This window comes from Rhamphochromis longiceps, linkage group LG3 (genome assembly GCF_057381845.1).
Source record: "Rhamphochromis longiceps isolate RC_006_pf linkage group LG3, R_longiceps_female_GT1.1, whole genome shotgun sequence".
In the NCBI taxonomy this organism is placed as follows: Eukaryota; Metazoa; Chordata; class Actinopteri; order Cichliformes; family Cichlidae; genus Rhamphochromis; species Rhamphochromis longiceps.
Genome location: NC_140559.1, coordinates 64,496,734 through 64,524,233, shown reverse-complemented (window position 1 = coordinate 64,524,233; position 27,500 = coordinate 64,496,734). Strand labels below are relative to the sequence as shown.

The following is a 27,500-nucleotide window of genomic DNA, read 5'->3' as shown; positions in this document are numbered from 1 at the left end:
ATGTTTACCAGCAACAAGTTCTTGGTTAGCTTCCAAAAAGTAGCTCTGCGTGGCTCACTGTTATTATCCGTGAGCTTTCTTCTGTTTCTCTTTCTCTGAATCAATTCATTTGATGAACTCCCCTTTCGGAGCCCAATTATTGGTAACCATGGAGGCCTGATGAAACCGGTCTGACGACACAAATGTTTCCTGAGAACACAAAGGGCCTTTTGTTTAGCTGATCTCCCAGTCAGTACTGAAAGGCAGATCAGCATGCGAGCCTGTTCTGCTAGGCTTACGATGAAAGGGCAAAGGGGTGAGGTGTATTGATAGAACTGTTGGGATGGACATGTCAGGGTCTTACAATGTGTGTGTGTCTGTGTTTTGGTTTTTGTTACTGTGGCTGGTTTGATGTTTTTCTTTGCTGGTGTCAAATCTCTTGATTCACTCCCTCCTTCCTGTGTGGAACAAACAAAGAGAAGAAAGAAGTTGTAAAGTCCATTTACTATAGGGTTTATTTAGACTTTCTATGATTTCTACTGTGTGCCTGTTAGCAAAACATGCCATGAAGGAATATTTGTCCCATCTGACATACTAATAGTAGTTTTTCAGGCCTGATTACTGGCAGATCTATTAGATCAAGTTGAAGTAGGCTAAAAGTAGGCTAAAAGTAGGCTAAAAGCAACACATCATGACATAGTCTAAAGAAACTGCTGAGAAACAGAGTTATTGATATTAGTCTGGAACGGGTTACAAAGCCACTTCTAAGGTTTTGGAGCTATTATCCTCAAGTTGAGGAAACTTGGAACAACCTGTGGTCAGTTGTGAACCTTCCCGAGAGTGGTTGGCCTGCCATTATTATGTTGCATTGGCAACCCACTGACAAGGTCACAAAAGAACCCAAAACATCTAAAGAACTGCAGTCTTCACTTGCCTCATTTGGTGTCAGTGTTCATGATTCAGCAACAACAAAGAGACCAAGCAAAAATTGCATTTATGGAAGCATTCCAAGGTTAAAACCACTGCTGACCAATAAGATCACAAAATTACTTTTTCAGATAGGGCCAGGTAGGTTTGGATTTTATTCCCCCTTAATACATGAAGTCCCTGTTAGTATTGACTCAGGTTGTAGTACTCTAATATGATTTGTTTGATGATTTGAAACACTGAATTGTATGCCCTCATATTGCTCAAGATAGCAAATGGCTCAATAGAGAGTAGAGTAAGAAGACAATCCTACCTGCCAGGAAATTATGAATTTAAAACCTGTTTCAGCGTTGAGACTCAGAACAAAGAAAAACAAATGAGAATGTTATATTTATATCTTTGTGTCACAGTCAGAGTGTTGAGTTGGATATTTTTGGATCAAAGCACTGTTTTCTATTTTAGCAATGAAATCTGACATTGCACATAAGATTTTTAGGTGTTTATTAGTCATGAGATACAAGTATAAGATATGAATAAAGGGCTCATAGAAATTAAACAAATCACTTTGGATTTTATCAACCTTATAAGCAGTTTTCTACCATATATTAGGAGTATTACTCCAAACACATATCTTCTACAGTATAATCTAATATCGTTTTCTGTGTCCCTGTGTGTGCCCCCTCCAGTGTTTCAGCAGCAGGCTGTCCACAGCCCTCTGGAGCAACAGAAGCAGAAACAGAAGCAGGGTAGCAGTGGAGGACCTGTCGCCTGCCAGAACTGTGGAAAGCCCTGCAAAGGGGAGGCACTCCGAGTTCAGAATAAACACTTTCACATTAAGTGTTTCATCTGCAAAGGTATGTAACACCAAATCAGAGCCACAGCCAAGACATAATGCAGATGCATGAACTGCACAATGAGATGGGATGTTACAAAAATGTTTTTGCAATATTGTGTGTGTTAATGTGCATATTGCAGCACATATCCTGGTCAATAGTCACTCCAAGAATCCTCACAGCATTACTGGAGGCCAGGGTAATGCCAGCAATAGTATCTAGTTAGACACCGTGTGGCTGAGATTTAGAGGACTGAATAAAAAAGCATTGGTTTATCGTTTTTCTATGTACTGTGATAGCACATCTACAGTTGAGCAATACAGTCATTATTAATGGATTGGTCAAAGCTAACCAGCTGTGTGTGTGTGTGTGTGTGTGTGTGTGTGTGTGTGTGTGTGTGTGTGTGTGTGTGTGTGTGTGTAATTGAGGGGTAGGGTGGGAGTGAGGGGATTTTTTTCTTTGTACATATAATCTGGGAGGGTAGCTGCAAGTGTCAGAAACTTGAAATGTGAGCATGTTCCATTTGTGTGTATGTGTGTGCTTGTGGGTGGGTGGTGGATGTTTTTGTTTTTTCTTTTCACATGTGACTTTGAGTGTGTATTTTCACCACTCCCAGGCCAGACTCCCAGCTCGATTCTTGTGTCAGACTGCTGTTGTTGTCAACACACGCTCCGGTTGCTAGGCAATGGTTGGGGTCACTAAAGTGTCGGCAGCTTCCTGGAGTTTAATCTTACACTGACCAGCAGACTCCCTGTCTGTACATTTACGCCCCGCCATTACCACTACCTCCATCTTTAACTCTGTTATCAGGTGATAAAGTGGCAGTGTTTGCATTGCCATCACAAGATTATAAGTGTACTGCACTCAGTGGTCAGCTTGTTTTTGTTTAACTTAACAGATGATTCCTTTTTATTGCATGTTGTAGCTTAGATTTAGCATTTAGTTGTAGCATAGTTTTGGCCATTATTGTTGTGTAGACCAACACTGCATATTATGGTGCATGCTACAGACTACTGTATTTATAGCCTGTATGGCACAAAATAGTTAATAAAAATGTCATCTTTGTGGCTATTAATTTAAAAAGTCTGATTTGTCAATAATGACAGCATCTATTAAGCTGTCACGCTTTACTGATTGAGCTGTTCCTTCATGAAGAGCTTTTATGATTGGTTTGAAAAAAATGAGCAAATTGAGGTGATTCATGCCAAGTATTCAGTGAGTATGCTAATACCAACACACAACAGTCAGAGGAGCTATGTAAGGGTTCTCTTTACCCCACCCAAAAGTGCTTGGCGGTTCCTCCCATCTATAAATCTAAAGCATGACCACAGTAATTCGATTTCCAACGAATCTGGCCTGTTAAATGTGCTGATTATCCCAGCATTGTGAGCCCTAGGTGGGGAGTCAGGTTCGGTTAGTTATTAAAACTTCCAGATGTGGAATGATAGGAGTTTGAAACGTTTGAGTATGCCAATAAAATAAACCATAGCAGGCTTAGTGGCAATGGCGCTTGTCAATCCGCAGTTGGAAATTTAACATCAAAGAAAAGAGGAGACACCCAAAGGAGTGGTAGCAGCTTAATTCAACAAAGTGTAATGCTCATTAAGATTTTAGGTTTTTCTCTCAGTGCATGCTTCATGGAAGAGAATCATGGCCCCTGATTTTATTACAGTATTATCATCAGTTGCCTTTAGCCTGGGTGTTAGCCAAGAGGTTAACAGTGGCCAGATCTGAAGCAAGGAAACCTCAAAGCTCAGCTAGCTCTATTTAATATATCAAGATTTCTGCATGTTTATCATAATATACATAGTAGTAACATATATTCAACATATACAACTGACAGTGTGCTTTCAAGTGACAGCAGTTACTTACTAAAGTGATTAAGACAGTACAAGTACCTTCTAATGAATGTATTTCACTATATTTAGACGGGTTTCAAAGATAAGACATCATCAGTGTAATTTGAAACAAAGAGGAGTGACAATATATAGAAACCAGGTGAGGCCCAAATGCCAATCACAAACAAGAGCTTTCATTACATAAAAGGAAACATCTGCAAAAGCCTCAAAGGGTAATGAATGAGAAGATAACCAGAACCATGTGGCATCACTCACTGATAGAAACCAACTGACAGCATATAAAAAATATACTTTTTGAGATATCAACATCAAAATATTATTAACAACTGACATAGAAAAAATATAACAACTTCTGGGGACTGCATTAGACTAAAAACAGAAAAATATTAGAAACAAAATAAGAACTGAATTGAAATCTGTGTCTCATATTGGATCTGTCTCTCTCCCCTCAACCCAAGCTGGTGATAGATGCCCCTCCCAATGCCTAAATCTGCTGGAGGTTTCTTCTTGTTAAAATTTGTAAGAATTAAACTAAAGTTTTTCCTTCCCATTATCGTCAAGTGCTGGCTGATTGGGGTAGTCTTTTTTCTGTATTATTATGGAGTCTTTACCGCATTGAGGAAACTGTAATTTGTTGCTATATAAATAAATTGAATGCGGTTGGACCAGATAAGCTAATTTTCTGAAACACTTCACTGGATTCACGTAACCCTCCAAGTTGAAGATGAATCATTGAAAATCATATGTGGCATATGTGGGATAAAGTCCCACATAGAACTTTAATCGTCTTAAATATATTTTTAAAGAAAAGAAAGACAAAGTCCTTTTCTATTTTATTATAAACATTTGACAAACATCCCAACCACCCACCCCCTTCATTAGTGATGAGCACTAATTGGTGTTTTTATTGTAGCTTCCAGCAACACCTAAGTGTGTGCTTGAGGAAGTGTGAAGACTGTGGCCTTCTGTATATCCTGTTTTGTCTGTGTCTCATATATCTTTAATCTAGCAGTGAGACCCCATCAACAGCAGACAGCTGCAGACAATACGACCTGGCCGAACAGCTCAGACAGACATTTATCCCCTTTCTGTTTTTACTCGCTTGAATGGCCATCACATCATCCAAACAGCATTTGAATACAGCGGGGAATACTCAAATGTGAAAATATGTGGACACACCCTAAAACAGATAAATGAGAAGTGTTAGGAAGTCCGCAGCTAAGAAACAGAGGGAAACTGAACATGTGCTTTACAAGAAAAATTTTTTTGCTTTAAATTATGCCATTCAGTAGCTTCAGAACATTTTTTTCAAACTTTTTCATAGTTCTAGTAAATGTTAAATATATTTCTCCCTTTTTTCTGTATCAAATCTGCAAGAGCTAAGGCCCATTGCAGTTCTTCCTTTTAGGGTCTATTTTACCTCCTGTGTAGTATATAGTTTCCCAGCATATACTGCGAATTGTCCCAATGTGTGCCAACATGTTCTCATCCCAAAACGTAACATACCGACACTATGTGACAAATCGTTGGTATGTTACGCTTTCGGCGGACAAAATGTCTGCACGTTATTTATTCAGAGACATGAGAACCGTTTGGAATGAACCTAGAGATCTACATTTATTTTACATTCTGATCATCAATCGCTTTGGAAAACACTATGAGATACGGTTACGGTTATGGTTAAGGTTAGGGTTAGGGCTGAAATACACGGCTGGAGCGTGTGTTACCACCACAAGTGTCATTCTGTTGGATTCCATCCACAATCTGGAGCGTGTCATAGGAACTATAAGACACCTCGGGATGTGACAAATTGGTGGTATGTTATGCACTGGGAATGAGAATGCCCTCAAGTGTGCATTGTGTTGTCTAACACACACAATTTAAATAGTATTAGTCGTATACAACATAGAACTTAGTGAAAGATTAGATTTACAGAATAAACCAACAGCAGGGATCGCAAAATCGCTACCCCGACGTCCCGGAGCTAGCGATATCTCCGGTCGGGCGACGAAAATCTATCTCAGCAGCGCCCGTCGGGTTATCATATAGCTAGCTCCGGCTATTACTACAAAAATAAACTACTTGCTTACCAATATCATTATTTGAATAAATAAACCGAGTCCAAAGTCATTAAGAAGCAGGTTACAATGGGGTTTCCACTCTGTGTTGTATGCAATTACAGCCTTTACGCAGAGTGTTTTGACATATTTATGGACTGCATTGTTTTTTTTGTACAATTACCCAACCAGTCTGTGCTTCTTCCTGGAAGTAAATAGACGGTGCTGGCCACATGTTAAGGTCCTCGCAGTTCAGTCATTGATGTTATAATAGCAGATGGTTGTGATGTTCTCAGTTGGGTGTTGCCTATTGAATTGTCTCCTTCTTGGAAGCCAACTAACCAGAACATATTTAGGGGAAGTGTGTGCGTGTGTGTGCATCAGTTCAATGACCGGCCCAATGGCTGGGGGAGCTGACCTCAAGCACATGTGTATTAGGGGTGCTATTGGGAGGGTGGACGGACGGTGTGGAAGTGTTCACCTTCAAGTAGAAAATAGACCTCCCTCGTCTGTACAGCAAGCATTTAACGTATTAGAATAATCAACCTTGGATTTTCTTTCCCAAGTACAATTCAATTAGCCTGCAAAAAAATCAGTGTAAGCAGACTGAAGATGCTATAGTTAAGGTTGTGAAATGGATTGGTATTGACAATGTCCTACCCACACCCCAACGATCCCACCCCACACGTGTGCATGAAGCGCCTTGAGGCAACAGTTGTTGTGATTTGGCGCTATATATAAATAAAGTTGAATTGAGTGGTGATTCATTGTAAAACACAAGCTGCAGTCAGGGTCTTACATTTATAGCAGCGAGCACATGCCACATGTATATTTAACCCTGATCACACACAAAGAGTCAAGGTCACCTTCTTGTAACGACACAGCATGTCAGTATATAGGGCCTCTGAGGATGAAGGATGTATAAAGATAGAACATCTTAATTTTTTTTGGAAAAACACACACACAAAATCCCAAAACAGTACTTGGGTACATTACTTGTGAACATTTGAAAACGGATTTTCTTGAAACTGGTCTTAATTCAAACTGTAAAAAATATTGTGGGTGAATGCAATAAGTGGATGCAATCTTGACTGAAAGCTATCTTTTCTGATACTATTTCGAGCTTCATTGAAATAACACAAACCACAAATTATCAAAAGATTACAGGTCTTGTAAGCTTAGTGTTTTCAATGTTAGTTTACCGATTGCTGAAGAGTTCATGAGTATATCCAGAACACATAAGAGAAGGGTTGCAGCCAATCTGGAGCTCCATAGTAGGCAGAAACATGTGACCTGAATAGATACAGTGGAAATCGCGCAAGTCTATCGTAAAGGCTAGGACAGAGTCAGCCATATGCTGCATGGCTGAGAGCAGCTATCTTGGGTTCGAATCCAACCTATGGCCGTCTGTGTTCCCTGCTCTCACTCCCTCAGCTTTCCTGTCATTTTTCAATTTACCGTTTCAAATAAAGCTGTAAAAAGCCCAAAAAAACCAACATGGAACCCTAACCATACTGTGTGTGGAGGTCCACACCTGTTATTGCCACTGTGGAGCTCCATAGTGGCTGCAGCCAGGTGCTCTTGACACATAAATGTTAGCTTTGTTTGTTTTTCCTTTGAGAAAAATATCTGCCTTCTTAGCTGCACTATATACAGCTAAGATTTTATGGTAGTTGTTAACTCTTTCTTTTTTCTTTTACTTTGTGGCATGCAGCTTAGCTTTTTGTACTTAATTAGGAGGCGGCTGTTGCTAGCCGGTGAACCAAAACAGTGGGGAGTTGGGCTGAACAACTAAACGATGAGCCAACAAAGGTTAAGGTTAAAGTTGCCTTACAAAACTGTAAAATCTGTAAAGATTTAAACAGTCGCTTTGTTCATTCAGTGGGCTGGTTTCAGTCATTATGCAAATGTAAAATGGTAAATGGCATGTATTTGTATAGCGCTTTACTTAGTCCCTAAGGACCCCAAAGCGCTTTACACTACATTCAGTCATTCACCCATTCACACACATACAAAATGTACTGTTTATAAGATTGGGGAAACCTGCAGTCAGCTGAGACTGAAGAAGTCCATAGGATGGGTGACGAAACGTTTCTCCCACTGAAAACACTACGTCCAGATGAACAGAATCAACTTTGGAGATAAGCAGAATGTTATTTCATATCTATATCAACAATGCAGCTTCAAATCAGAAGTGAGTCAAAAAAAGACCACAATCTGATTAGCGAGTCAGTTAGCCATTGCTAGCCGTCTTTTATTTCGTTGTGTCAAAATTAAATATATTTAGGACATTTTTAATATTTTTAGTAGGATATTTTTAGGATACCCAGCATTATTTTTGACTTGGTTTCTTCTCCAGAGTTTTAAATCTGTTACTTTTCTCTCTCACTAGACCTCACTTGTACATGAGAAAACAGATGCACCATATTTTATTTATAGACCACAACAGGGTAAGTTGGTTGTACATCCATCCATTCCGTTTGAGGAAAAGCTAAACAGACCTCATTTAGCATGAGGGAAGCACATTCACAACACACTGAATTCCTCTCAAGTCATTTGGAGTTACGCAAGTGCCTTCACTGTGCATGAGATAAGCCTTCAGAGACAGAAACAGTCTTGTTTTTGTAAAGTAATATCTGTCAGCCAGAAGACATTGTAAGCATCTTTCTACTGTAGTGTAACCCGTAAACCTACATCACACTGACATATTGAGAGCAGGTAGCTTTCTTGATGTTGTTATTGCTTCTAATTATGACATAGATATTCCATGCTTATGGTGTGTGGTGTGTCAGAGGATTAAAAGGATTAATGTGCAAACAGACGCACTTCTGTGTAGCCCGAGCTAAAAAGTTGAAAACCTCTTGTATTTGTTGCAGTTTTTTGTTTTTGCAGTTCAGCGCCCGGACATGTTCTGTTCTTATCAGCTGAGTCTCAGGACAACGTGTCTAATAAGATGCATCGTGATCTCGTCTTCTTTGGTCCGAGTCCAGTGAAAACACCCACAAACTCACCTTCTGTTGTCATGGAGATTAGATGATTCTAAAATGACACCATTTTTGTTCTTCAGAGTTCAGAGTTCAGAGTTCAAGGCTAATTCTGACACTTTCATGTGGCTGTTAACACTTTCTTGTTTTTTTTACATTTTTGGTCACATCAATTAAAACACCAGTTTTTCTTTAACTCCATGGAAAAAGATGGAAAGCATTTCTGTATTACTTTATAACAAGTTACAGTTTTACCAAGTACACCACTGATGTTAGAATTCTAAATATGGACAAATCAGTTTACTGATTTTTATTTCCATGTCTACTGAGTTTATTCAACTTTATTTGGCTTTCAACATATGCCCCACCCCCTGCATTCGTAATACACATTCCAGTTTGCAATGAGACGGTATGTCATGTAGTCAGGCAAAAACCTTTTGATCTGCATTAGAGGCAAGTTTACAGTAACTTTGAGTAATCTGCAATATATGAACTATGTTACTCTGCTTCCCATTAAACAAATAACATACAACGATTTAGTGTGCTGTCACCTTTAATGTTTTGTGGAAGAGTTATCCATGAAGGATGAGCTCATAAAGACTCAAGTGTTGAGCTGCTTAAGCAAAAAAGTTATGATACAGAGAGGAGAAAAGCCTGTGTGCCAACTGGCAGTGTAGGTATAAATACATAGGGATTGAAAGATGAGCTGATGGGAAACAGCATTTAGGACTGAGTGAGGACGTCTGTTTCTCTATAGGTTTCTGCCCACTATGTCTCTTTCTATGTTGCTTAATAGCAAAGCTGTTTTCTTGTTTTATTTTCTCTCACAGTCTCAAGTCTGTCAGTCTAAAGTCTTACTTCAAGACTTATGTCATTTGAAAAAATTCTGAATCAAGCCTCATGTGTATTAAAGGACATTTACATTAAGTCTCAACGATTCTGAGTTCCTAAACCTTAAATGTCTCATAGAAGTCCACATCATTTCTGAAGACTCAAGTCCGAAGTCTTTTAAAAGCAGTCTTAAGTCATTTATAAACAGTCTCTTAGCTGTTCTTTCCCAATTTAACTGAATCACACGAAACCTGTTCTAAATCCTAATGTTCGTAGAATTACTTGAGTCCTGTTGTCCTTTTGGTGTTGGACGAAAAGGACAAAAGCTCCTTGTGTAGTGTCTTTGTGGGCACTTGGCTTCCAAATTTTATACTGACTGTCTCAGAGCATTTCAAAAGAGGCTTTGCTGAATTATTGTTTCTGTGGTTATATTTTATTCCTCGAAACATGACTCCACCTATCCATCCACTCAGAGTTACCATGTAGTGGTGTTTATTCCATCAAATCTGAGCATTATCTCATTGTAGACAGGTTGCCAAATTTCTGAACCGGATGAAAGGGAATTGATTGCAGCTGCTGGAAAAGTTTGTCTTCCTGCGAAAACATTCCTGCTTGTATTGTTGTTTTATTAGCACATCATAAGCCCTGGTAGAGCTTGATGAAAAAAAGAGAAATTGTGCAAATGCTCCACAAAAGTTATCCAACGTATCATTCAGAATCAGAATCACAGTAAAAGGTTGTAGTTTTAGTTTAATGTATGTCAGTGAAGAAAATTATTGCTGTACCCAGTGGGCTAAACCTCCTTTCAAGCTCATCCCCAGGCCTGGTTCCAGAGTGGGACCCTGGTATCCCTGTTCCTGGATCCTTTGATATTTACGTAGAGGGTCATGTGAAAAAGTCTTCTTTTGTTTTGTTTTTTTTTGACAAAGTTGCCTTGAGAGACCCCACAAAAAGCCCCTAGTAGCACTTGGACACACCTCTACCACACTAAGGTGGCGATTTACAGAGGATACTTTTTTCTTTTTGTTAATGTTTTTAAAAAGCAAAATGAATGCAGACATTTTTTTGTTTAATATGTTTATTTTAATTAAATTTATGTGATAACAATAAAAAACATATACTGATTTGAGCACATGAGGGACGCTGGTCATTAACCAGTTAATGACAGAAACTTAGGCTTGGTTAAATTTACTGGTTTGACCTGTCTACCAGTGAAATGGATCTTAATTACCACTGGAAAAACTCATCAACACTGTTTTTATGCAAGTTTGCTGACACACATCTTCCAATGTTCATGCAAGTATGTGTGTGAATTTGTGCTAAGAGCATGCGCTAGAGACATGGACAAAAGCACAGCCATGAATACTCATGCAATGAAGCTCCTGGTTCACAGTTTTTGTGCTGATGTTAAGAGCAGAAGAAGTTATTAAGTCAGCAGAGCATTAGCTATTTCTCATCCACTATGTCCCTCTGTACTCAGCAACATCACTCTACAACTTTACGTGGTCTGCCACTTGGTCCTTAAAAGCTTTCACTTTGCATCAATGCTGCTTACAATTGATGATGGAATATCCGGGAGGGAAGAAATTTCACAAACTGACTTGCTATTATAGAGGCACGCTCGAGTTCAGTGAGCTCTTTAGTACCAAACATTCTTTCACATTCTTTTGTTGCAATGGAATTTACAAAACACCTTAATTCAAAGATAAAGAGGTGTGGCACTTTTGTCCATATAGTGAACTTTTGGACATCCCTGCAAGTTTAAGTGTGTAAAGGTTCACTGAGCAGTGTCCAGGCATGACACAAAGCAGCACAAACTTCTATCATGTGTCTTTCCTGTTGTTTTTTCCAGAAAGAAAGAATTGGGGGGAAAGGCAGGAGGGGTTTTGTTTTTGCTAATGGAGAGGAAAAACAAAGCAAAGCTTTCCCTCAGGGCATAGCAGCTCTGTGATGTCATATGGTTGCTATGTTTGCTGTGTGTAATCAGGGTGAGATCCTGTCATGTTTTGTTCAAAGGCAGACAAACAGACACGGTTCATTATTTGCACACGGGCTAATAACACACCCATGCTCACGTGACCCTACTGAAGAAAACAATCAGACGTCTCAAACTGGCTCTGCGTACCACAATACCGTGTCTTTCTTTTACTTTAAACTCTGTGGATTTTTCTGACTTTGTTTTATAAAAGTAATATAAAAGAGATTAATTATAAAAGTATAGAAGTGGCTGTCTAGATTTAGATTAAAACTTTACCCTCGTCTCTTAAACTAACTTGTGGAGTTCCCATTCTAATGGTGCATGCAGATTTGTCTTTGAGCATAGAGCATACATTTTGAAGTTAGGAAGACTTTGTGTTGCATCCACCACCAGTTTGGATGATTTTGTTTTTTTGTTTTTTTTATGCGCCCTAATTTCATTGCTGGGTTGTTCACAGGTTGTGAATCAGCTGATTGGTGGGTGTGTTGCATGTGACTGATGTGTATTTTCCCAGTGAGGTGGTTTTTTTAAAGTTAATTCCCCTACTTTGTTTTCTCCACATTTCTTGTATTTCTAGGGTGTAGCATTTAATAAAGTGGATGCCTAACAGGTTTCTGATATGTTGTTTTAGATCTCTGAAAAATGCAAATTCATTCACTATCATCCAAAGTTTCCACGGTTGTTTATTTTGGCCTTTTGTGGAGCTGTTACTAACTGAGGTTAAGTTATTTTTAAATAAATAGCCAAGGGATAACAAGGCAATATCTTCTGCCTCTTTCACTGTGAGCAATAAAATTCTAGTATAAAATTCATTTGTTTTTCATATCTTTGTTTTGTTTACTATACAGTCCTATGTCTGTTGAATTAAACCTATACACTATATATTCATTTGGCTTGCTTTTAAAAACTGATAATTAAGGAAAAAAGGGAGAACAAATTCTGATGTCTGGTTCTTTTCCCTTTTTTTTATCCATTTGGTTATTTCCTAATTCCACCCTTCCCTACATGTTTCTTGTCTCCTGGCTATAACCTCTGACTATTTAGAATTAGAATTAGAATTCAACTTTATTGTCATTGCACATGCACAGGTACAGGGCAACGAAATGCAGTTTGCATCCATCCAGAAGTGCTTTAGTGATATAGATATATTACAATATATATTAGCAATAGGGCTGCCACGATTAGTCGACTAGTCACGATTACGTCGACTATCAAAATCGTCGACGACTGATTTAATAGTCGACGCGTCATTTGAAGCTTTGTAAGATCCCAAAAGCAGGAATAAGTAGCAGGATTTAAGAGTGTAATAACGGACTGAAACAGAAGATGGCAGCACTGCATGTACAAGGATGCCAGCTGCCGTTAAACCCCGAAGAAGAAGAAACTGTGTCCCAGAATTCATAGCGCGGCCCAGCGCAGTTGTCAACAATGGCGGCAGCTAGTTAGTTTTAATATTACTCTTATTATTCTTTCTGGGTCACAAAATAAACGTTTAACATATTTTCAGGCGAGAATGTAGCTGTGTAAACCTCAAATATCTGCTCAGTTTATCAAGACACCACATATTTTCAAAAGCGCTCCGACGTTTTCGGAGGCGTCTGTTACCCACTAGCTCGATAGCTAGCCGGGGGCCATGAGAGCACCGGACTCCCGGCAGATCGTTTTCAAACCCACCGCCCTACTCAGGTTAAACATATACAAGTCACTTAGATAACTTAAAAATGTTATTGTTTGGCTTTTTTCAGTATTTTATTTGTTCCTGAGTAAATCGGCTGAGTTTATTAAACTCCACCGAAACAATCTGCACATTTAATTAGAATTCAATTAACTATCATCTTGTCTTTATTTTTAGTTAGCACAGACCTTAAACACTTAAAGCTGTAAGCTAATGATAGTTATATAAGAGCAGATGCTGCTGGTGCAATAAGCTGTACTTTTACGTTCAATGGATGATGATCTGACTAGTCGACTATCAAAATAATCGTTTGTGGCAGCCCTAATTAGCAATAATATAGATATGTGAGTATATTACAGAAATGGGTCTATTATGGTATGTTATAATGTACACGGTATGAAGTATGTTGTGAATATTCTATAACTATAAGTATGTACAGGCTGTAGTGAGTACAAGCTATGTACAGGCTATGAACAGGATATAAATATGAAAAACTATACAGAATATGAAATGAATAACTTTACAGAATCTGAGATATACAGCTATACAGAATGGGAACTTTGCAAGTTGTAAACAGTTGTAGGATTAAAGATTATTGAATGTACAGAATGATTATTTACACAGAGCTATACAGTAGTGCAGTTAAGATAAGTGAGATATGTGGATAATTCTACAGAGGCTATATAAAGTGCTAGTGGTTGTGAGTGGTGGTTCAGTCTAGAGCTGGGCGATATATCGAGTTTTTAAAAAATATCGATATATTTTTATACGAGATATAAGATCTGACAATATCGTTTATATCGATATAGTCTATGTTACGTTATAATTCTACTTGTGGAGCCGCAAGTTTGCCTCTCTTTCGTCCACTTCCGTCTCTACGCAACGTTACTCGGCCTCGCCTCTCTTTCACTGAACACAACTCCCCCTCCTCCCCCATCGCTTCACCTGCAGGAAGCGACAAGATGGACACGGCAAATCTCCGTTAACGAGTTACTGCGCATCGCCCCAAGCGTGGGGCTGGACGGCGTCAATGTGTTAGCTAGCTAACCACGCTAACGAGCTAACCACGCTAACGCCATGCAGCCCAGAGGTGCTGCACGGACTAAAATCCTTTCATTTTCTCAAAAGTTGACAGCGCGCCTTATGTATGAATTCTGGTTGTGCTTGATGGCCGCGAACCGATTTTATGTGGAACACGGCGCTCAGCAATCTGTCAAAAAATGTTTTAGTACGACTTTGGTAAGCTACGGAGCTGCACCGCTTGATGGATTGTCGGAGCATTACGGCTGAGCCTCGCGGAGTGATACGTACTGTGCTTCAACGTAATATTACCCCACTGTGTATAAGGACCATAAATGGCACCTGTTAAGAGACGTGGTTGCGAAGCGGATTTCAAACTCCAGGCTGTCAGTCACGCAGTACAAGTTGGGAACAGAGCAGCTGTGAAATCTGTCTTTGTTATTGTGCTCAGCGTCTTTTAGTTTACATTTTGACTGCACAATTGTGAGCTTTTTGTTATGGACAAAAACAACAGTTTTCTTTTATTTATGGAGCATTATTATTTAATAAATGCTCATAATTTATTTTTGAGTAAATTTTATGTACATCTGCTCTATGTTAATAAAAGTGCCTGTGTGACATCTGGGACACAGCTTTGACTAAGAACTCTCTTTTTGTTCTTACTTTATGGCTTTAAAAAAATATATCGAGATATATATCTTATATCGCCATCCAGCTAAAAAATATCGAGATATGAATTTTGGGTCATATCGCCCAGCCCTAGTTCAGTCCATGTTATTATTGTGTGTTTGAGGGTACAGTTGTCCATTGTGGGTGTGTGTATGTTCAGTCCATGAGTTTAACGTGGGTCAGATGTCAGGAGGCAGAGTTCAGGAGTCTGACAGCTGTGGGGAAGAAGCTGTTCCGGTACCTGGTGGTCTTAGTCCGGAGGCTCCTGTAGCGCCTCCCAGAGGGCAGGAGGGTGAAGAGTCCATGCGATGGGTGACTGGGGTCTTTGATGATTTTCCCAGCCCTTTTCAGACACCGCTTCCTGTAGATGTCTTTTATGGCAGGAAGTGGTGCTCCGGCGATGCGCTGGGCAGTTTTCACGACCCTCTGCAACCCCTTCCGGTCCGAGGCAGAGCAGTTCCCGTACCAGACTGTTATACAGTTGGTCAGGATGCTCTCGATGGTGCAGCGATAGAAGTTCACCAGGATGTCTGAGGACAGGTGGTTCTTCCTCAGAGTCCTCAAGAAGAAGAGGCGCTGGTGAGCCTTCTTGACCAGCTTGGAGCAGTTGGTCGTCCAGGTGAGATCCTCAGAGATGTGGACTCCCAGGAACTTGAAGCTGCTCACACGCTCCACAGCCGTCCCCTTAATGTGGATGGGTGGATGTGGGTCAGCATTCCTCCTGTAGTCCACGATGAGCTCCTTGGTCTTCTCGGTGTTAAGCAGCAGGTTGTTACTGTCGCACCACTCAGCCAGACGATCCACCTCCTCCCTGTAGGCGGCCTCATCGTTGTCACTGATGAGGCCAATCACCGTGGTGTCATCTGCAAACTTAATGATGGTGTTGGAACCATCAGCAGGTCTGCAGTCGTGGGTGAAGAGGGAGTAGAGGAAAGGGCTCATCACACAGCCTTGTGGTACACCGGTGTTCATTGTGATGGTAGATGAGCAGTGGTTATCCAGCCGGACATGTTGGGGGCGGTTGGTCAAGAAGTCCAGTAACCATTTGCAGATGAGGGAACTGATGCCCAGATCTGTCAGTTTCCTGATGAGTTGTGAGGGGTGGATTGTATTGAATGCTGAACTGAAGTCTATAAACAGCATTCTGGCGTAGGTGTTGTTGTTGTCCAGGTGTGAGAGGACAGAGTGCATTGCGATGGAGACTGCATCCTCTGTGCTCCTGTTCTGGCGGTATGCGAATTGGTGGGGGTCCAGGGTGGGGGGGAGACAGGATTTGAAGTGTGCTAGGACCAGTCGCTCTAAGCACTTAGTGATGATGGGGGTGAGTGCTACTGGGCGGTAATCATTGAGGCAAGATGGGTTGGAGTTTTTGGGTATCGGGACGATGGAGGTGGATTTGAAGCAGGCCGGTACCACAGCGTGGGCCAAGGACAGATTGAATATGTCTGTGAGCACTCCTGCAAGCTCCCCAGAACACGCTCTGAGAACACGCCCGGGGATGCCATCAGGGCCTGCAGCCTTGTGGACATTGATCCTGCTCAGCACCGCTCCTACATCGGTGGGGGAGAGAGTCAGAGGTTGGTGGTCTGGCGTCACATCTGCTTTGGTTGTGGTTGTGGGGTTCCCTCGCTCAAAACGAGCATAAAAGTTGTTGAGCTCGTTGAGGAAGGAGACATCAGAGGATGCGGGGGAGGGTTTGGTGGTCCTGTAGTCTGTGATGGTCTGGAGTCCTTGCCACATGCGTCGGGGGTTGGAGTTGGAGAAGTGTTCTTCTACCTTCTTTTTGTAATGGTGTTTGGCTTTTTTGATGCCCTTCTTTAGATTAGCCCTGGCTGTACTGTAGGCGTGTGCATCTCCTGACCTAAAGGCAGTGTTGCGGGCCTTCAGGAGGAGACGAACATCCCGGTTCATCCAAGGCTTCTGGTTGGGGTACATGGTGATCCGTTTCTGGGTGGTGACACTGTCTGTGGTTTCGGAGATGTAATCCAGTACAGATGAGGCGTACTGGTCCAGGTCTGTGTGGGTGAACATATTCCAGTCTGTGTTTTTAAATCTGTCCTGGAGCACTGCGTCTGTCCCCTCTGGCCACACTTTAATTGTCCTCACAGCAGGTTTCACACGTTGGATGAGTGGTGAATACCGAGGTGTGAGGAACAGGGAGAGATGGTCCGATTGTCCAATGTGGGGGAGGGGTGTGGCTTTGTAGGCTCCAGCCAGGTTGGAATACACATGGTCTAAAGTCTTGTCTCCTCTGGTGTGGCAGGAGACATGTTGGTGGAATCTGGGGAGGACTGTCTTTAAGTTGGTGTGGTTGAAGTCGCCAGCAACAATAAAAGCAGCCTCGGGGTGTTTATTCTGGTGTTTGTTAATGGCTGCAGAAAGTTCTTTCATGGCCAACCTAGCATTAGCGTCGGGGGGTATATACACGGCAGTGAGTATGATCGAAGTGAGTTCTCTGGGGAGATAATAAGGTCTGCATTTGACCATTAAAAACTCCGCATTAGGTGAGCAGTGACTCTCAGTAGTAGTGGAGTTCATGCACCAAGCATTGTTAATATAAATGCACAAACCTCCACCTCTGGTCTTGCCGGAGTCATCTGCTAGCCTGTCGGCTCGGTGTGTGTGGCGTCCTGCTAACTCGATAGCATTTTGTTCCTCTCTCTCTTTTTCCAGTATGTGGCTGTGAGCTGGCCCAGGGAGGATTCTTTGTGCGGCAGGGTGACTACATCTGTACTCTGGACTACCAGCGGCTGTATGGAACTCGCTGCTTCAGCTGCCAGGACTTCATCGAAGGGGAGGTCGTGTCCGCGCTGGGCAAGACCTACCACCCACGCTGCTTTGTTTGCACCTCATGCAAGTAAGAAATTAGCATGTGGAGCAGAATGCAAATAACAGATTTCATTTTTTACTTTGGTATTTCCTAAAACTAGCAAGTGGGAGAAACATGGCTTTGAGAGCAGCTTATTCATTAAGCACATAAAGTCGCTGCCATTAATATACTGTGACCTTCTAAGCACCACTAAGCCATGTGTCAATAAATCGGGCCTGCGGCACTTAAAAAAGGAACTTTGCAGTTCTGACTTTCATGACATTAACAGAAAACTGACAAAAGCAACCAAATTTTTGAGACTTTGCAACTGAGATGTGTTTTTGAAAGCATACAATAACGTGAAAAGGTGTCCTGCACATTCTGGTGCATCATCAGAGGCCTTGACTTAACATAAGCAAAGTCATTTGACCAGAACAGTTTATATAAAAATGGTGCTTTAAAAACATTCAATCAAATACTTCTTAAGGATTTGTTGTTTTAAGCGTTGGATGTAGGTGACAAGTGGATAATGAGTTAGCGCTTAAGTCAAAGGTAGTGACGAACTAGGTTTTGCTAGGTTTAGTATAAGGATTTGTGGTGATTAAACTTTAAGACGCTTAAGATTGCATGAACTGCAATGAGTGTCCTTCCAAGCATTTCAGTGCATGTGTATGTCCCTCTCCCCAAGTAGGGGCCAAGTCAGTCTAGGGGAACAAAGATTGTTTTTTAGCAAAAACATGAGAATAGTTCAACCAAATGACTAAAGAATCTGTAATGTTGTGAATAGCAAGCGCAGATGTGGAGTTTGCTAAGGAAGAGATGGATGGACATATGTTTATATACAGACAGGTTTTTTCTTAGTTTTCAAACCCAAAACAAATACAAAGTGATAAAGAGTGAAGACCGTCAGCCTTTAATGTGACGAATTATTAATGTACTCAGCACAATACAGTATGCAGTAACAAGACTGTTTAACATATTTCTTTCTTCAGTGTTGCAGTTTTAAGTTATTTAATTGCTTCTTAGCTTTCAGTAGATTAAAGGTTCTACAATATCTTCTAATTTGACAGGGACAAGTGCTCATTTCTTAGTGGCGATGAGTGAATACAACCGGTAGTTTCTTTTTGCTAGCATATAAAGGATTGGTTTGATAGCAGTCGCTGGGTTGACCAATATGCAGAACAAGAGGAAAGTCCAAGTAACTCGTTGAAAATCTAAGACGTAGAACTGTAAGTTTACTTCCCATTTGGGAAGGTCTCTTGGTGTCATTTCTAAACATCTGTAAATTCTGATCTTTGGCTCAATTCATTTCAACTGGTTACAAATACAAGTTATTTGTATATGTCCACACTTTGCCAAAAATCTAGAAGAAAACCCAAAACTGTTTCCTGAAATGAGAGGAAATTGGTTAGGGTGTTCAGGAACAACCCAAGGCTCAAGCCTGCCAAGAACTGGAAACTTTAAAAAAAATTGAACCATTCAGAGAAATCATTAAAAGCTCCAAATTGCCATGACATTCATGCACATGATGAATATATGACACACATATTTAGGTCAGTCCCACCCTTTTGAAGACACTTACCTTTTTACATACTCTTAAGGTAAGAGGACCTTTTTCCCCATTATGTTGGTAATGGGGAAAACCACAACCAATACAGCCTTCGTTCTCACAATATCATACAATTGATTGTCCCAAAAATCAGAACAGAATTGGGGGAAAAGGCTTTTAAAACGCTGCCCCTGCTTCCTGGAATAATCTGCAGAAGGAAATGAAATGATCAGAATTGGTTACCTTGGGAGAGTTGAAGTCTGTCTTAAAGGAACGAGAGAATAACTCTTTTACTCAGTGTGATAGTTTTTAATGTACTCTTAATTTGATCTGTTATTGTATATTTTACACATGTTGGTATGGGATATTGTATTTGTTTTAAATGTTATATACTTACGTGGTAAATGTATTTTGACTTTTGTTGCCATGATGCCAGGTCTCGCTTGGAAATGAGATTTTTAATCTCAATGAGATTTTTTTTTACCTGGATAAAAAAAGGACTAATAAAAAATTAATAAATGTTTAGCCCTACAAATCCACCGTACCCACAGGTCAACTACTTTTAAATCTTATTTACTGGAGAAATATTGTGTTTCAGAATTCCACTCTCCCATTATAAAGAGAACTCAAAATCGATCTTTACAGATGGAGACATCTCATAAGTATGTTTCGCACATCTCTCTTGGTGTCATTTACAAGCACATAAAGCTATAATAGACATACGTGTATAAATATAGGACACACGTGTCACTGCACACCAAACAGTTGCACTCACCTTTTTCAATCTACGTGCATGCGTCTCCTGTATAGTGTGTCTGTATGAGAGTGTTGTTTTCCAGGCCCTGAAAGGTAATGGAAGCCTCTCGCAGGCAGGAATTTTAAGTGTGTGGTCAGTCAGTGCAGCCACTTTGCCCATTCCCACAGCTAGTGTAAAGTGTCTTTTGAGCTGGGGGTGGGTTTTCTGTGTGTGTGTGTGTTCATCCGATCATACTTTGGTCATCCCGTTGCTGAACCTGAGATCAGAATGTTCCAGTGTGGTATTTGGAGTTCCCTTACAACAAATGGTGCCTTTGTGATAGTAAATCACACGGGCCTTTTGTGAGCAATATAAAAATGAGGCTAATAGGACAAGTGCTGCTTGAAATGAGACATCATATTGTGATTAGTATATTTTTCGTATGTATGTCACAGTAAAAGGCAGTTATTTAGTAATCGAGCTGTTTTTCATTTTGCTGTCTGGATTTTCTTTATGTGTCTGTGTCTCTCCACATGCAACGGTTTAAAAGTTTAATGTGGGCAGCTAAGTGTTTATATTGGAGTTTTTCCAAGGTGAGTGTGAACAGGAGGTGCAGCTAATGTTAAAATAATGTCCTGCAGTCTGGTATTGTAAGCAGGTAGTCTTTGCATCTTGTAAATAAAACTCACAAAATGCTACTCTCCTGTTCAAACATATAATGATGAGTAAAAAAAAGCATTGCTGGTGTGGATGAATGGCAGTTAAAATTACATATGAGTCAAAACCATTTACAAATAGTGTCACTAAAATAGTGTATTTTAGACAGTAACCTGCTACCAATAAAATGATAAAATGATATTTGTGTAATATTTTAACATAAACATGGTAATATGATGACATTAATGCAGTAATAAACCAATAGCAATGAGGGAAAATGGGTTGATGGGTTTCAGATTTTATGCTTCCATCAACCTAATACCAAGAATTAAACTGTAAGCAAGACTTACAAAAACTCACAATGTCAGGTTTGAAGACATAACTTTTTGTCTATTTATGCATGAGTCATCTTTAATCTCAGCCATTCACAGTCTGCCAGGATGTCTTCCTCCCTCAGTAGCTGGCTGTGTCAGTGTGACAGCAGCTCCTAATATCACATTTCAGAGCTGTAGGAAGCTGCACGTGGCAGCAAGTCAGAGCCCAGCTCTGCCAAGGATCCATCATTCCTTCTGCATTTGACTCGATGACGGCAGCTGTTTGTGAAGCAGACTGCACAAACAGCCAGCAGACATTAACATTGTTTCATTGTCATTGCAATAACTCTTTAGCTGTATAATGGCATTTGTCTTTGGCTTGTAAGTGAAGCCAGTGTCCGTGTTGCACCTCTTTCATTTCCTACTAGATATTACAAACAAGAAAAAGTAGAAATTTAAAGATTTGAACATGAGATGTCAAAACAAAGATCTCCATCCAAAACCAATGCACTGACAGCCCACTGTTACAGGTTTTGGGCTTCTGGTGTCTTTCCAGCACATGCTTAAACATGACTGCAGGGATTTATCCACATTCAGACACATCAGCATTAGTGGGATTCAAGGCTGTCGTTTAGGTGATAAGTCCTGGTACTCAGTCACTGTTCCACTTTATCCCGTAGGTGTTGGATAGTGCTCCTAAAAAGAACCCAAGTACACTTCAGCTTAAGGTCATGAACAGATATCCCGTCATTCTCCTTCAGGATGTTTAGGTAGACAGCAGAATTTAATTTAATTCTATTTATGCAGCACCAAATCACAACAACATGCACCTCAAAGTGCTTTATATTGCAAGATAGTCCCCACAATAATACATACAGAAAAAAAGCCAACAGTCATATCAGCCCCTATGGACGAGCACTTTGGCGACAGTGAGAAGGAAAAACTCCCTTTTAACAGGAAGAAACCTCCGGCAGAACCAGGCTCAGGGAGGGGCGGGGCCAATATGCTGCGACCGGTTGGGGTGAGAGAAAGAAGACAGAACAAAAGACATGCTGTGGAAGAGAGACAGAGATTAATAACAAGTGTGATTAAATGCAGAGAGGTCTAAAATTCATGAATTCATGGTTCCATTTATCACAACAAGTCTTTCAGGTCCTGAGGCAGCAAAACAGCTGCCAGACCATCACACTACTAGCACCATATTTTACTGTTGGAATGATGTTCCTTTCCTGAAATGCTGTTACTTTTACACCAGATGTAATGGGACACACACTTTCCAAAAAGTTTAACTTTTGTCTCGTCATTTGAGTATTTTCCCATAAGTCTTGGGGATCATCGAGATGCTTTCTGGCAAAACTGCGACGAGCTTTTAGGTTCCTTTTGCTCAGCAGTGGTTTTCGTCTTGGAGCCATTTTTGCCCAGTCTCTTTCCTATGGTGGAGTCATGAACACTGACCTTAACTGAGGAAAGTGAGGCCTGCAGTTCTTTGGATGCTGTTCTGGGGTCGCGTCCTTTTGGATGAGTCGTCACTGCACTCCTGGGAACGTTCACCATTGTTCCATGTTTTCGCCATTTGTAGATAATGGAGTCCCACAGCTTTAGAAATGGCTTTATAACCTTTTCCAGCCTGAGAGATCGCAATTATTTTGTTTCTCATTTGTTCTTAAATTCCCTTGGATTACTGCATGATGACTGGGATTTGAGGATCTCCACTGTGTCAGGCAGAACCTGTTTAAGTAAATAGTGGCAAAGAAAATACAGCAGGTTTTTAGAGACTCAAGTCTCTAAATATATGCGTTAACGACTGAACCTGATGTAAATAACCAATAAAAATATCCAACAACAGCTGACAAGCTTAATATATAAACAATTCTTTTGAAAGATTTAGGTTTTCCTTTTAACGGCTATTAAACCAGTTTTACATCAGTCTTCAGGGGATTGCATTTAGTCATAATAGCAGAGAAGATTAAATAAATACATTAAGTTATATCAGAACATGTAACAATAATTAGTTACATATTTTGAGTAGTAGGCTTAGAGCTTGGGCTTATGACCTCAGCATTTCTAACTTTCTAGAGCGCTCTCTGGCATTTCTTGTGAAAGATATGATGACAGATCCTCCTTACAGGTGAAAGTCATCAGCATAAAAATACTTTCAGGGGTTGGAGGGTATTACTGATTGGTCTGTAGAGCCTTCTGAGGAGCCTTTTATGCACCCTGATGGACCAAATTTCATTTCAGAGTAGAACAAACTGTAATGTATCTGTCAAACCCCTCTGATCATCTACTGTTTTTCTCTTTGTTTGTAGACAGCCATTTCCAGCCGGTGACCGAGTGACATTTAATGGGAAAGAGTGTATCTGCCAAAAGTGTACCCAGCCTCTTCCCGCCAACAGCCCTGCACCCATACAGGCTGTCCACAGTCAGTGCTTTTCTCCTCTGTTTGCCTGTTTGAAAGCATAACTCATGCCATAAGTAAACTTCGGATTGTTTGTTCCTTCACTTAAATTGGCACTTTCCTAAATTGTGTTTTCCTCATAGAAAACAAAATGTCCAAAGTTTCTTTTGCCCTTCAACTCAGTTAAATCAAAGAACTTTTCCACTAAAAGAAAGCAAACTCTAGTGTTTGAATTTGACCTAGTCTTTGTTATTTTGTTCTCTGTACAGACTGCTGTGGCTGTGGAAAGGAATTTAAGAATGAACAGTCACTCGTGGCACTGGACAAGCACTGGCACCTGGGCTGCTTCAAGTGTAAAGTCTGCAACAAGGTGCTCAATGCCGAGTACATCAGCAAGTACGTCTGGCTGAATATACTTTCATTATCATAATACTTCATTAATGCTGTTATTTAGATTTAATCTAGATGCTTGCGCCTGTCTCTAACCTGCTTGTTTGTCTTGTGTCATTTTTACAGGGACGGGATCCCCTACTGTGAAATGGACTACCACGCCATGTTTGGCATCCAGTGTGAGAGCTGTAAGAAGTACATTACAGGGAAAGTCCTTGAGGTACAGCACTGCTGGCTTCCATTAAGAACAAAACCTTTTTTGGCTGTTAGCATGTAGCATGTGGTTCAACTTACTTGTTGTCTACTCTATATGAACATGCACAGGGAGAAGAATAATGGAATTACAGTAAATATAAATGCACAAAAGGAATAACTGTTGAAAACACTGAATAATCTGAATCGATAATCCCACTTAATCCAAGAATGTTGGTTCAGTTTATTCAGTGTTTGGTTTACACAGTAGTTAAATCATCAGTAAGGTGGTATTTCTAGGACAGCTATAGGAAGTTAAACCTCAGACTTGGCCATTCCTTCTCTTGGCCAACCATACAGCACTGATGTGCTGATAACCTTCATTTTTTAAAATCAGATTGCTTGCAGTATTTTTTCCTACTTTGTTCAAACGCTTCTTGTCTAATTCTCAGTGACCCGACAATTAATTTATTAAATAAGCTTGTTCCTTCCAAGAGCTGCATTATTAGATTACACTGTTGACAGTGAGAGAGCATTATACTTAGTGCAAGAGGCTTCTAGTTGACAGTACAACTTAATCACAACTGCCATCTAAATGAGTGATATCAGTGTTTGTATGCCAGTGTGAACTGCAGGATATGATTCTGCAGGTCATTGTAGTGATGTTTCTGTTGGGTAGTTCTGTCATAGGGCACATATTTAAGATAAAGTTCAGTATGAGACAGTGAACCTGTACACAAGCTAAAGAATTATTAATAGAAAGTCATCATTAAATGGCTTACTTAGACTGGTTTTCAATTCAGATCAGTTTAACTCATTCATCCATCCATCTTCTTCCGCTTATCCGGGGCCAGGTCGCAGGGGCAGCATCCTCCCTCTTCCCGGCCACTTCCTCCAGCTTGTCTGGGGGAACACCAAGGCGTTCCCAGGCCAGCCAAGAGATATTATCTCTCCAGTGTGTCCTTGATCTGCCTCCTCACCTCAACTGAGCCAGTTGAGGTGAGGAGGCAGATCAAGCAGCGGCTCTACTCTGAGCCCCTCCCAAATGGCTGAACTCCTCATAGGGAGAGGCCAGTCACCCTTTGGAGGAAACTCATTTACCCGCAGAATTCAGTGCATTTCAGTTCACTTTTATTTAAACAACAGTTGCCTCATGATGCTTTATTGTGCGTTTTATAATATAAAAGAGAGAAACCCCCAGCAGTCCATCGACGCCCTATAAGCTTAAAACAGAGTGGGTAAGTATGTGATCGGAGACAGAGAAAGAGGCTACAGAAAAACACAGCGAGTTGCATTTTACATGTTTCTCATGCTCATATTTCCACTTAACTGATTCCAGGACTGACCTCATTTCCCCAAAGAGACCATTAAAAATTCATCATATTTGCAAATGCAAATACATTACCTCTTGTCATGGGGGTTTACAGTAACACCACATACCTTAAAACAGCCAAAGGTATTTTGTGTGTTAGTTTTCTTGTAATTGCTGGTGTTTACTGAGCATGCAATTTACTGAGCATATAGTTGTTAAGGGTGCGTCTCTTTCCAGGAAACATATACTTAATATCCAGGTTGAACTGCACGTAGTCTAAAGTGAAGTGCTGCTTTTGTGGTTCCATAACAAGCTTCATAACTCCAGCAAAAACAAACACCCATATCAGAATAAAATGTTTGCCAAAGCTTAGACTTCTGATTGTTGCATGAAAACTACAGGGAGTTGAATCTCCGGGGTGATATGATGTAACACAAGTTAATGACATTGCAACAGCAGATGCAGATGGTGCGTGCGTTGATAAGTGCTGAAGGAATGATCCCCATTCTGGAAGAAGGAACACGGCAATAACAAATAAAAGAATAGTGGCAGAGAATCACGCAGCCAGGATCTGCTCTGTTGTTGAATATTCAGTGCAGTCTGACTGAGTCTCATGTTTTAGAAATGGAGCTATAGCACAGATTGCACACTGTCACCTGCCTCTCACCTCAGTGTCCTCAAATGATCACTTTCTTTGACTGAAACCATTGGTTCATCTTCATCAGTGAGCGTGATGACGCAGTGCATGTTTTAAAGTGTGTCATCAGATATGTGGGACAGAACAATGGCATTTGTGATCCTTATTTTAACACCTTTGCTTGAGTTAGCAGCATGAGGTGGAATTGCAAATAAAGTTATAAATGTCCATAGGATCTACCATAGAAAGACAACTTCAGCTAGCTAATAGTTAGCTGGGCTATTACTGTCTTATCATCAACATTCAGGGTTGAATGATGATGCTGTCTCATGCTAGCTGTGCAAGGCTGCACTTTGAAATAGTAACTGAAAGACTGTTCTTTCAAAATGCCGTGACATTTGGTTGAGATCAAAGAGCACACAGAGGTCATACTGCACTGAGTCAGTAACTGCAGATAACAGCAATGGAATTGAAGCTATGTTTATTGTTGCCCGGTGTTCCTTTTGCCATGGCATTTATTTCTCATCCAAGATGTTAGTCAGTCAGTCACTTTGTCAGTGAAACAGTGAGAGTAGACACTGTGATGTGTAACTGGAAATACTGGGAATAGTAAAACAAAAAGATGAAGAAGAACCAAGAACCTAAAAGAAGTCTAGATGCCTTTGAGTCAAGCACTTGAAACATATGTAACCAGGATGGCAGACATATTGTCTTGTATTCTGCATCTTTAGCCGATGCAGGAATATGAAAGGACATGAAATGAAGAAACATTTTGGATGAGCAGCCCAAGGTAGTTCAGCTCATTTGACTTAAGCACTTGCCATGACCTGGATGATTAAGAACCTACACAAACATTATTGAAAGGTTTAAACTTACTGAGCTGAGGGAAAACAATATGTAACACCCAAACTATACCTGATGAGATTAAGTATTTCTGCTGTCAGCCAAGCATCTGTGCTACTGATCATTGCCTAATTTGCTTCATTGGCTTTTTTATTTCTGTCACTGTTCATACTGACTATTAAGTTCAGTGTTAGTTTGAAACACCTTCAACATCAGAAACAAGGCTTCAGTATTTTTTAACCATTTGGTTTCAGTGTTCAAGATCACTTTGTGGTGCAGTGGAGATATGAATGTCACTTTTTAATAAGGTTCTGTATTTGAATGAATGAGTAGATGAGAAGTGCTCGTATTCTAAAGCACTTTGAGTGGTCGGTAAGACTGGGATGTCAGTCCATTTACTTTAAAGTTGAATATATTCTGAGGTAAACTTTTGATTTCAGTATCAGATGACGCAGCATTCGTGCCAGTACTTTTCTCTTACAGTATTTTGAGCTGTAAAATCATGAGCTGCATATAGATCCCATTGCTGTTGTGTTCTAATAACCTGTGATGCAACACAGAGCTTGATGTATGTGCAATCAACTGGATTGCAGACCATAGACCATGTTTGTGTGTCTGTGTGTTCATACTGCCACAAATTTATTCCAGCCTTCTAAATGAATCACATTCCTCACCTGACTGGTTCCTGGAATTGCGAGATGAGCAAATGGAGAGAGCATTAGAGGTAGGATAATTTTGAGAAAACATATGGACTGTAGGTAGCAAAGATATAAAAAGCAGCTCTCCCATTATCTAAAGCCATACTCTGCATGAGATTCAGCCACAAACTTCAACCCTGGCTGACCAGCTAC

At 40.4% G+C, this 27,500-nt stretch overlaps 1 protein-coding gene across 18 annotated transcripts in view; it reads left to right on the top strand.

The window, feature by feature from the left end:
- Window positions 1-27,500, top strand: part of ablim2 (actin binding LIM protein family, member 2) — a 105,430-nt gene that overhangs the window by 40,337 nt on the left and 37,593 nt on the right. For all 18 annotated transcript variants that reach the window (XR_014910336.1, XR_014910330.1, XR_014910328.1 and 15 more), the window contains 5 exons: window positions 1,593-1,760; window positions 17,486-17,669; window positions 23,187-23,299; window positions 23,545-23,671; window positions 23,792-23,885. Coding sequence is in view for 3 of the 18 variants with exons in the window: in XM_085400707.1 (XP_085256833.1) it covers window positions 1,593-1,760; window positions 17,486-17,669; window positions 23,187-23,299; window positions 23,545-23,671; window positions 23,792-23,885 (686 nt within the window). In the remaining 15 variants the exon portion in view is untranslated. The remainder of the gene's footprint in view (window positions 1-1,592; window positions 1,761-17,485; window positions 17,670-23,186; window positions 23,300-23,544; window positions 23,672-23,791; window positions 23,886-27,500) is intronic.